This window comes from Belonocnema kinseyi, chromosome 2 (assembly GCF_010883055.1).
Source record: "Belonocnema kinseyi isolate 2016_QV_RU_SX_M_011 chromosome 2, B_treatae_v1, whole genome shotgun sequence".
NCBI lineage: Eukaryota > Metazoa > Arthropoda > Insecta > Hymenoptera > Cynipidae > Belonocnema > Belonocnema kinseyi.
The window spans coordinates 100,071,142-100,083,511 of NC_046658.1; the positions used below are offsets into that span (position 1 = coordinate 100,071,142).

A 12,370-nucleotide genomic window follows, 5' to 3' on the forward strand; every position below is an offset into this window, starting at 1 on the left:
ATCTTGCACAATCTTCCATGTGACATGTCTTGATCAACAACCCGAAACTGGTCAAACGATCGGCGACCACAATTCAACATATCGATTAAACTAAGGCCTTTTTATACGTCTGCTTGCAGGCTGCCTGCCTACAGAGAGACCGCAACAGTGTATAGAAAACGACCAGAATGATCTGTCTCTTTTACTATTATGTAGTTCTGCTGGCAGGCTACATGACACACCCGGCAACCAAGGGTATGAAAAGACCTTTAATCGACAATAAATGAACTCATACGGCGATTCCAGCTTTGGCATGTAAAGTTCCACTCCCCATCCCTGGATACGCAAAGCAACCCGTGGAGCCAAGGATGAGAAGTGGCGTTCCACATCCCAAAGTTGGGAAGCAAGGAACACATCAAGCACATCAATTTGTTGTTGAAATGGAGCAAAAAGAACCAAAAATTTCCAAAATCACCGAATTTATCATTAAACATTGCCTTAAATCACCAATTTGTGACATAACACAAACGCTGAAAAAAAAATCACAATGCGCTTTTGAAAATCACCAGTTTTGTGTCAAAATCACTAAAATGGCCACCTTGCAAGTGCGAATAAACCGTCACGCGTGTCAAACAGTTCACCAAACGGATGTGTCCGCATATGCGTGATATACGTGTCGCACCTCGTGAAAGTCTCATACGTGCCGGTGAAGCGCGAGCCACACGCGTGCCGATGAAGTGCCGAATACAGGTGGCGTTCTTTGAATGTAGTGTGTCTTTTATTGGAAATATCGTTTCATTCACTGGATTTTAATAAATTATTTTAAAGTAATTCTAACAATAGTTTGGCAAACAATAATTATATTACTGGGTACTGTCTGAAAACGGAAAAAATGTGCCCTTTCAGATGAATTCATCTTCGTCACCAGACAAGAAGCATGTACATTAATATTTTCCTTCTTCTAGAAACTTTTTCTTATGGTGTCGATAATATCTCTGTTTACCTCTAGACTTAACAGTTTCAACATAATTCATGGCACGCAAAGTAATACAGGCTCAAAAAGTAACGAACAATATGTATAATACAGATATTTGAAATAAGATACATAAATAATTTATTCGAAATAAAATATTAATTTGATTCAACTGAATCGAATTTGCGCAATGCAAAATATTATTGACATATTGTTCATATGTATTGAGTAAGGACTACAACGAAATAACATGAGTGATGGCTGAATGCGCGTCATTTTGCACGCACGTACATACCCATCACTTAGTCGCCGAATGTGCTTACCTTTTGCGTGAGATATGGGTCGCATGCGTGCTTGAAGCGTAAGTCGCACGATTGTTATCTGGGTTCAAAACGCCCATAACGATTCAGCAGATTAGGTTAGAAACCCTTCGTAACATTATGTTCAAGAAATGTTTTTCATACACTTTTTTTATATAAAAACACACACGTATTTGCTGTATACCCTGGCGGACCGAAGCAACCGGATGGAGCCTCTACACAGTACCCCTAAAGACCCCATTGGGTCCTCATTCGGTTCCTTTTAAATTACTCAAAAAACCAGCAAAATCAAGTTTTAAACTGTTGAAATTCGGATTCTACATTAAATTTTCTATTGGAAACTGACGGATGAATCGCAAAACTCTTTTTTGCAGCGGTAAAAAGTTTAAAAAATAGATAAGACCTATAACGCCTGTTAACTAATACTTGAAGATGATGCGTTTGAAGTTGGCGTTAACGTAGAATCTGAATTTCAACAATTTAAAAGATGTTGCTTTTTTTTTAGTTTTTTAAAAGGAGCCGAATGGGGTCTTTACGGGGACTTTGTAGAGGCTCCATTCGGTTCCTTCGGTCCGCCAGGGTACTTAATTTGCAAAGTGTGAACAATTAAAAGCATCAATATTTTTGTAATAAATAATGGAATTAGGAATGGAAGCTTCTAATGTGTCCCCTAAGGGTTTACATTTTTCTTACACCTTCTCTATTCCTTTACATATCCTCCACACACTTACTTGGTGGTGGAAGGGGGACCTACAGTTTAAGGTGGGTTCCGAACCACCAAGAGCAACAGCCTTAAGTACTTAGAGAAAACACCTTTTTCTCTAGAGGTACCGGTCCCACGACTCTCCGGAGATGAACAACTCCCTTGCTAGGCTAGTGTTCACCGCATGGGCCACCGAGACTCTTCCAGAGTGCGAGGCGGGAATCGAACCCGCAAGCCGAAGGAGTGGGTCCAAAGCCTACGCTTTAGTCCCCACGACATCGTCCCCCTCTTGTAATAAATAATGTGCACATACATTTTTTTAACAAAACCACGTCCCACTGTAGAGGTTAAGGAACACTTTTAAACTTGAAAGTTTTTCCCCAAGTTATTTAATGTGTCAAATATATATGAATATTATATCAAATGAACGAAAAAGCAATAAGCAATTCAAATTCAGTCTTAAAATTAAAAAAATATATTGTTACCAGTCGTTACCCGAGAACTTCTTCTACCTTACCAGAAATTTCAACCCTTACTGTTAATGTCAGTTAACGATCCAACACTAATCTTTACATAGGCATAGGAAACACGGTACTAGGTATACTATTGCGGTGTTGATACAATGAGGGGAGGTCCCGTGAATTCAACCCCGCTCGCTCAAGTTAGGATGGCATGCCTAGGGACCCTGTAGTGAGGGCCGCGCCAAAGGCTATGTGGAAGGAGGAGTTGGAACGGAAGTTGGAGCCAGTGGTAGAAGGCGCGATATATTTAAACGGCAACAAACACGACGAACACTAAGTATATTGAAGGTACCGAAGCGTAAAGCTATATCAAATTTCAATAACTGTACAGTATCTGCTGTTGGAACGATAGTATCGCTCTCTTCAAGCTCGACCAATCCGCACTCAGCTGCCTGTTTGGCGGATCTCTCACTACAGGGCCCCTAACCACTTTAAGATGTCAACAAGCACTATTCGCATACCGAAGCGCGAAGGTCTGGTAAATTTTGGTATAGTATCTTGATTTGGAACGGAAGTGTCTCTCTCTTCTCGCTCGACCAATCCGCAGCCAGCTGCCCGATCGGCGCGTCCCTTACAAGAGGGTCCCTAGGTATGCCTAGTCCCGTGTTTCCTATATTCATGAATTTTTATTATCATCGGAATGGTAAATGGCCGATCAAATTCAGAATGTTTTGTTTTTCTAAGCTACTGGAGGCATCGAAAAAAGAATCTTTTTGCACTGACTGACATGCCATATAGTAAGGTTTTCTTCAAAAAGACAGGGATATACTTATCAGATTACGTGAAAATAGATATCTACACTATCGATTTAAGATCTATTTTCACGTAATGTCATGGACAGAGGAAAAAAGAGACTAGGCATGCCATTGCAGGGGTGATGCAATGAGGGGGGAGGTCCGCCACCTTTTGAAGTCCCGCGACAAACATGGCAGCGCCCACATGTTTATATTTTCATGCAGTTTGTCGGCAAAAATGCTCGTGCGCATAATCAAATGGCACATCGTAAGATGGCGACTCTCCCCCCTCCCGTGGATTCAACCTCGCTCGCCAAAGTTAGAATGGCATGCCTAGTCCCGTGTTTCCTAGGTCCATGCGTAATGTGATAAGTTTCTCATCTGATCAGTCATTTACCATCCCGGTGATAATACAGATTTCCTACATCTTATATCTGTGACTCCTTAGAGAAACCTCGCCACATGGCATGTCTGTAAAAAAAAAAGATTCTTCTTTCGATTTTTCCAGTAGCTTAGTGGCTAGAGCCCCCAACCGGCAATCGAAAACCCTGTGGTTCGATTCTTATCAAAGCAAAGTGGAGATTCACAGATAGAATTTAATATTAAATAACACGTTCTCTGAGCTCCGCTGGGATTCTTGCATAGGGCACAATTGATCCATTTTTACCCAGTGGGCACACAGTTTGGCGACGCCTTTACGACATATTTACGACAACTTTACGACATCCTATGTCCATGTCGTTAAGGTGTCTTTACGATATCGTAAATAAGTCGAATGATCTGACGGTGTCTTTACGATATCGCAAAGACACCGAAACGACATTGAAATAGGATGTCGTAAAGTTGTCGTAACGATGTCGTAAAGGCGTCGTAACGATGTCGTAAAGGCGTCGCCAAATTTTTTACCCACTGGGTATTTATGTAGTGAAAAAATAACTTGATTTTTTAAACAAAATTTCCAATTGTCTTATTTAGTTACAATGTCATCCTTATTGGATGGGAATTCAAATTTTGTTGTTGCAAATTCGTTTTTTTTTCATTAAAAAATCAACTTTTTTCGTAGGAAATTCAACTAATTGGTTGAAAATAAACTGTCATCGTTGAAAATGCAATTATTTCTTGAAAAATAGTCCTTTGGTATAAAAGTTCATCTTTTTGGTTAAGAATTAAACTCTTTTTTTTCGAAAATTAAGTTCTTGTTTTAAAATTAAATTTTTCATTGAAAATGAACCTTTTTGTTGAAAATTCATGTTCTTTTTTGGGTAGATAATTACTGATGTGACTTTTTAATCTTGAAATTTTTGTAGAAAATTCAACTATTTGTTTAAAAATGAACTGTTTTGTTAAAAAATCAACTTTTTTTGGCCAAAATTCATCGTATTGGCCTGGAATTTCAACAATTTAGTAGAAAATTTTACTTTTTGGTTCAAACTAAACTTTTTTGTCAAAAGTTAATGTTTCGCGTCCATAATTTCACTTTTTTGTCAAATATTCATCTTTTTGACTTAAAAATTCGCCAATTTAGTTGATTTTTTTGGGTCGCAAATACAATTTTTAAAAAAAAATTGTATTTTTGGCTTCAAAATTTCTATATTTTGTTGAAAAATCGTATTTCAGGCTTGACATTCTAATACATATTTTTGTAGAAAATTCAACTTATTAATTGAACATTCATATTTTTAGGTTGAAAATTTAACTGTTTTGTATGAAATTAGTATTTTTGGCTTGAAAATTCAACAATTGATTTTTTTCTTGCTTAGATGAAAACTATTTCTTAGTTAAAAATTCCACTATTTTTCAGAAAATGCGTCTTTTTGATTAAAAAATTTAACTAATTTTTTGAAAATTTAACTAATTTTTTGAAAATTTAATTTTTTGTCGAAAATTCGTCTTTTTGGTTTAAAAATTCATAATTTTGGGCTGAAAATTCACCTTTTTGGTAGAAAATTCAACTTTTCGGTCAAAAATTAACGTTTTTTTGTTGAAAGTCAATATTTTTGAGTAAACATTTCACCCTTTTGTTAACAATTCATATTTTTTGTTTAAAAATTGTTATCTTCTGGTGAAAGTTTCATCTTTTTTGATTAAAAATGTTACTGTTTTGTAAAAAATTAATTAATTTTCTTTAAGAATTCAACTATTTCTTGAACAAATTAATTTGTTTATATCTCTATTGGGTCGAAAATTAACCTTTTTGTTGAAAATTCATCTTCTTGACCTGAAAATTCAAAAATTTAGTAGATAAATTCATCATTTTTGGCTAGAAATCACCCTTTCTTGTAGGCAATTCATCTATTTGGTCGAAAATTAACTATTCTGTTGAAAATCAATATTTTCGAGTTGAAAATTTCAACCTTTTTTTTGAAAATGCTGTATTTTTTGTTTAAAAATTCTTCTCTTTTGTTAAAAATGTCATCTTTTTGGCTCAAATCTCCATTTTTTGTTGAAAATTATTTTCTTTTTGTTAAGAATTTAAATATTTAAAAAAAAGTTTAATTATTTAATTGAACATGAACTTTGTAAGTAAGGGTTCATGTTCTTTGGGTGAAAATGAGGTTTTCTTTGTAAAAAATTCGTCTTTTTAGTTCAAAAATGGATGTAATTTTTCGGTAGAACTACTTTGTTAAAAATTCCTCAGTGGGCACAAAATTTGGCGACGTCTTTACGACATGTTTGCGACAACTTTACGACATCTTGTGTTCATGTCGTTTCGGTGTCTTTGCGATATCGTAAAGACATCGTCAGATCATACGACTTATTTACGATATCTTAAAGACACCTTAACGACATAGACATAGGATGTCGTAAAGTTGTCGTAAAGATGTCGTAAAGACGTCGCCAAATTTTGTGCCCAATGGGTCATGTTTTTTCTTGAAGATTCGTTTTAGTAGAAAATTCATCTCTGATTAAAAATTAATCCTCTAGTTTAAGAATACAAATTTTGGTTAAAAAATAATCTAGACGTTTTGTTTCAAGGAGTTTATGGATTATTATAAATTTCATCTCAAGACCTAAAATCGCATTTAAGTCCCAAAGTTGAAACTCATTTAAAATTGGTTAAAATCCTCAAATGTGAGAAAACGAAAATAACTGATAAAGTATTTCATATAAATATAAAAATTGAAAAAATTAATTTTATTTTCCATGTCAATGACCCATAAATTTTCTTATCTTGAGTGATTATTCCGTATTTTTACTAATTTACGAACACGAGATATCATCACCTTATCTTTACTTGCTATAATTAGCAGCGCAGAGAGTTCAAGTCAATGGAAAATTTGATAAATTCTGTAACATAGTTGGTTTAAATGAATCAACACTTCCGACAAGTCGGCATTCATATTTAAAAACCAGTATTCTACTCTTGCAAAATTTTAAATAAGAATTTTTTATAAATAAAATAATACTGATTCTAGATTTAATCATTTGTAAATTTGTCTTTAAATTCCGTTCAAGGAAACATATAATATTAATAAATTTAAATATTAAATTATATAATATATAATTAAATATATAATATTTCAATCGAAGAAGTTTTTCATTGTAAATTAAAAACATTTGAATCCACGACCAAAACAGATTTTTTTAAACCAAATGTTGCATTATCAACAAAAGGATGGATTTTCTGCAAAATTTTCAACTACAAAATATATATTTTCAACCAAATAGTGGTATTTTCTATCAAACAGTTGAATATTAATTTTTAACGATCAGAATTTTTTAAATTAATTTTTGGGTTAGATAAATTTGTAATTGAAAAACTTAATTTTGAAAAAAATTAACTTTAAACGAGTGATGAATGTTCAAACAGATTGATGAATCTTTTGCCAAAGAAATTAATTTTTAGTAAGAGTTTTTCTTTCAAGCAAGCACTTGAATTTTAAGAAAAAAGATGTACTAGGAAAAGAATTAATTTTCACGCAAAATTTAATCGAATTTTCAACAAAATAAGTCCAGTTTCAATAAAAGAAATGGACTTTTAAACAAAATAATGAATCTTCAACAAGAACATAAATTATTAATAAAAGACTAACTTTCAACCAAGCAGTTGAATTTTCAACAAAAAAAGAAGATATTTTCAACTAAACTGATGAATCTACAATTGAAATAGTTAAATTGTCTAAGAGAAAAATGAATTTTATTTAAGAAACAATTAATTTTATACTCAAAAGGTGAATTCTCAACAAAATAGATGAATTTCAAACAAATACTTAAATTTTTTTAACTAAAGCCATTGAGCACAATATTTGGCGACGTCTTTACGACATCTTTACGACAACTTACGACATCCTATGTCCATGTCGTTAAAGTGTCTTTACGATATCGTAAATGAGTCATATGATCTGACGATGTATTTACTGTATTGCAAATATACCGAAACGAAGTTGTCGTAAAGATGTCGTAACGATGTCGTGAAGACGTCACCAAACTTTGTGCCCACTGGGAAACTTATAAAATTTAATGAAAAAATTGACAAACATAATTTAAAATTTAAAAAAAGTAATTTTAACAAAAGACATACATTTTTAACTACAATGATGTAATCTCGTTAGTTATTAACTTTTTAAAAATATAATTGAAATATTTATTTAATAAATAAAAATGAATTTTCGGTAAAAGAATTTAACTTTCAACGAAGCATTTAAATTTTTAAGAAAAAAGATGTACTTTCAATTAAACTGTTAAATCTTCAACTGGGCTGGTTTAATTTTTAACCAAATAAATAAAGTTTCTACAAAAATGACGAATTTTTAAACAAATACTGAAATTTCTAACTAAAACCTATCAAAAATTTTCAACTATTTTCAACTAAAATGATGTGATATTCAAGTTGATTAGTTAAAATTTCAGTAAAACAATTAATTTGATAAATTCAACAAAAGAAATGAATTTTTAATAAAAATGAATCTTTAACAACAAAAAATAGATTTAAAAATGTTGTAACGTTCAACCGATAAGTTGAATTTTTAACAAAAAAGAATGTATTTTCAACTAAGCTGAAAAAAATGAAATTTCTACAAAATTGACAAATTTTTAAACAAATACTGAAATTTGCAACTAATAAGAACAAATGTATCCAAAAATTAGACATTTTTATTTTAAATTCAACAATTTTTTTTAACAAGAGATGAATTATTAACGAGACTTTACATTTTTAATTTATTATTTATGCTCAGACTTTTGCAAGTATTTTTTATAAATCCCGGACTTTTCCTGACCAAACGAAATTCCCTGACTTTTTCTCGGTTTCCAGGTTTTTTCAGACCTGCGGCAACCCGGCTTATTACAATTTTTTTCAGATTCAAAAACAAAATGTGACCACTTTGAAAAATTCTGAACTTGAATTATAAAAATTAGGAAATCTTCAAATGAAATCTGGAATTGTCAGGAAATTTTTATTGCCCTAAAAATACATGGAAATAGGGATTTTTTTCGGAAGCGTGTCTAAATTAAAAAAAATTGCAATAAAAAATTAAATAATGATATTTTTTCATTTGTAAATGTATATTATTGGATTTACCGTCTTTGTTGAAAGTAAGTTTTTTTGTTTGTTTCCATTTAATTTTTTTATCTCAAAACTTAACTATTTTCTTTTTTAGTCGAAATTTATCTTTTTTAATGACTTGAATATTTAACAGTCTGATGGCTTAAATTCAATTGTTTTGAATTTTAAAATTAAAATCATTTTTGGTTGAAAGTTCCTCTCTTTGGTCGAAAATTTAACTATTTGATTGTAAATTCGTTTTTTCAAAATTATTTATTTAAACTGAAAATTTAACTATATCAATGCAATATTTAACTCTTTTTTCGAAAATTCGTTGTTATTTACAGTAAAAATTAATTTTTAAATTAAAGATCAACACATATTGCAGTTGAAGATTCATTATATTAGTTAAAAATTCATCTTTTTTTAAAAATTAGTTTTGTTAACTGACAATTTAACCATTCCGTTGCAAATTCGTATTTTTTACAATTTAATCATTTTAACTAAAAATTTAACTATTTAATCTAAGAGCTAATCTATTTCGTTAAAGAATCACTAATTTATTTAATAATACAATTTTTTTGTTGGACTTTCAACTGCTTTGGTGAAAGTTTAGTTGAAAATTAATTTTTTTGTTTCAAGGTTCATTATTGCGATTTATTTCTTTTGTTAAAATAAGACCAATTTGGTTGAAAATTAATTTTTTAAAACGAAAATGTAACTGTTTCGTTCAAAAATTGTATTTTTTGTAATTAATCATTTTAAATAAAAATTTAAGTGTCTCAGGTACGAGTTAAATTATTTTGTTTAAAATTCGTATTTTTGTTTAAAAATTAAGTTTTAAACTAAAAATTAAATTATTCAATTTTTCGATGAAAACAAATCTTTTTTTGATGAAAATGTGAGAGTTTGTTTAAAAATTTATGTATTATTTTATAAATTTGACTTTTTATATAGAAATGTTTTTGTGTTCAAAAATTGAACTATTCGAGTCAAAGATTCACCAGTTTAGTAGAAAATGAATTTTTGTCCAATTGATCTATTTTATTGAAAATTCATTGTTTTTAAATTAATTTTTTTTAAATAAAAATTTGACTATTCAATTTTTGGTTGAAAATTGATATTTTTTTCTTGTACATTCATCATTTTAGTTGGAAATTAAAACATTTTCTTAAAAAAATTTGTGTATATACCTCTTTTTTCAATTTCACTATTCTAAATGAGTTGAAAATACATGTTTTTTGTTGAAAATTCCAGTGCTTAGTTGAAAGTTAAACCTTTTTCTGAAAAATAATTTGTTTGGTTGGAGATTCAATATTTTAATTGACAATTCATCTCTTTTGTTGAAACTTTGTTTGTTTTTGGCGTGAATAATTTTTTTTACTAAAAATTTAATGAATCCAGTTGAATGTTCCATTATTTTAGTAGAAAATTAATCACTATTGTTGAAAATTAATTTTTGAAACTGATAATTTAAGTCTCCAATTTTTGTTTGAAAATTTATCTTTTGTACCTGAAAACGCAACTATATTGTAAATTCGTTCGATTCAGCACTTTAGTTTAAAATTGAACTATTCAATTTTTGGTTGATAATTCTATTTTATTTTAAATGTAACTATTTTATTGAAAATTAATCTTTTTTAGTTGAAAGTTCAACTATTTAGTCGAAAATTAATATATTTCGTTGAAGATTAAGATTTTTTTAAAGAGGATTCTTTTTAAGGTTGAAAATTGAATTATTTCAGTTAAAAATTAATTTTTTTGTTTGAAATTTAATTTTTAACTAAAAATCTGACTAATCCAGTTAAAAATTCCATTATTTTAGTTTAAAAATCATTGCTTTTGTTGAAAATTAATTTTTTTGAGTTAAAAAATAATAACTTTTTATGGAGGATCATTATTTTGGTTTAAAATTCATCTCTTCGATTTGAAGATTCATCACTTAAATTGAAAATTTAAATAATCCTTTTTTGTTTGAAAATGTATCACTTTTAGTGAAACACGTAACTATTTTATTAAAAATTGATATTTTTCAGTTGAAAATTCAACTATTTATTTAAACATTAATGTAGTCTCTTGAAAATTCGTTTTTTGTTAGAAAAATCATCGTTTTGGTTGAAAGTACGTTTTTTTAAGCACATGAAGATGAATTAAAAATTGATTCCTAAAATTCTCCCAGGTAACTTTACAATAAACAATTCAATAAACAATTACAATAAACAATTACAATACAATACAATACAAAAAAATACAATAAAAAAAAATAAATAAAAAAAAAATAAAAAAAATACAATAAACAATTACAATAAACAATCACAATAAATCACCACATGAGCATCTTCATTTTCCTCAGTGTAAATTGCCACAGCTTTTTTGGCCAGATCAACAGCATCGTGAATGAGGCTAAAACTCTCTCTCTCCGAAATGTCCAAATACTTGACAAATCCGGTGACAGTCGCCTGATAAGTATTCGTCTGAATAATGTCGGAACCGGCTCTCAAAAAATCCAAATGAGTCGAGAGAACGGCATGGGGGTCCGTGACCAAAAACTTGGCTGTCCAGAGTGGATCACCGTCGATCCTCTCGCCCACGTGTTTGGACAATTGAGTGGAAAAACCCCCGTCGAGTACCTTGACATCCATCTCGAAGCACTTTACACTATAACTAATTAACTAATTAATTAATTAATTAACTAATTAAATGAGAAGCAAGATGAGCCTTTAAGAGCAGACTGCACAAACTTTCACAAGACAGCGACACTGACTCTCTACTGTCCCCTCAATAAAATTATGATAATTTATTATTCCAAAGTCCAACACTCATCACCGCGAGAAGATAAAATATGCAGCGAAGGCACATTCAATTGGAAAATCACGAGGAGGCTCACGAAATCCCCAATAAAACACAATTTTCATCAGATAAGTTTAATCACCCCAGCAGTATACTCAATTAACCGTGACTCGTTTCTAATTACAGTACCCTGATGAAAATAAATGGATAGGGTCTCTATGCGTTTGAATCATTTTCTATCTTTAAGATTGAAATGGAAAGAACGGATGTATCCATCTTGATCCCAGGGCTATCCCTTCGATCATTTTCTATCTTTCTCCAATCTACAATCACCTCTATTCTCTTGAATTACAATCTTCCTATCCATGTCTATCCGCCACTTATCCACATTTATCCCTTTCTTTCCACTCCCAATCCGTGTTCTAGTGTTTCTTTCTAAATTAATCCTTCGCTTGTCCACGCTTATCTTTTTTCATCCGTAAAGCAGTCCAAAATCTTGTCTGTCTTTTTCAATCCCTATCTTCTTATCTCATTGAATCTTTTTGTATCTTTTCTAAATTCTAAGATAGCCTCATCTTCTTGAATTCCATTAGTTCTGTCTAAATAAATTCACAGATCATCCACCTCTTTCCTTTTTTATCCGTTAGGCCATCTAAGATTACATCTCACTTTTTTAATTCCCATTTTTCTATCCAAGTGAATCGATTTCTATCTTTTTTGAAATATAAGATAGCCCTATCTTCGTGAATCACAATCTTTCTATCTAAATGAATCCACAGCTTATCCACCTCTATCCTTTTCTATCCGTTGGGCAATCTTAAATTTTTTCAATCTTTTTTAATCCCTATTTTCCTATTCAAGTGAA

At 30.8% G+C, this 12,370-nt stretch overlaps 1 protein-coding gene across 1 annotated transcript in view; it reads right to left on the minus strand.

Annotated features, from left to right (window-relative positions):
- Positions 1-11,507, minus strand: part of LOC117168093 (homocysteine S-methyltransferase-like) — a 13,613-nt gene extending 2,106 nt beyond the window's left edge. The window contains exon 1 of the mRNA XM_033353460.1: positions 11,043-11,507. Within this exon, the coding sequence (XP_033209351.1) occupies positions 11,043-11,357 (315 nt within the window). The 5' untranslated portion in view covers positions 11,358-11,507. The remainder of the gene's footprint in view (positions 1-11,042) is intronic.
- Between the last annotated feature and the right edge of the window lie 863 nt (positions 11,508-12,370).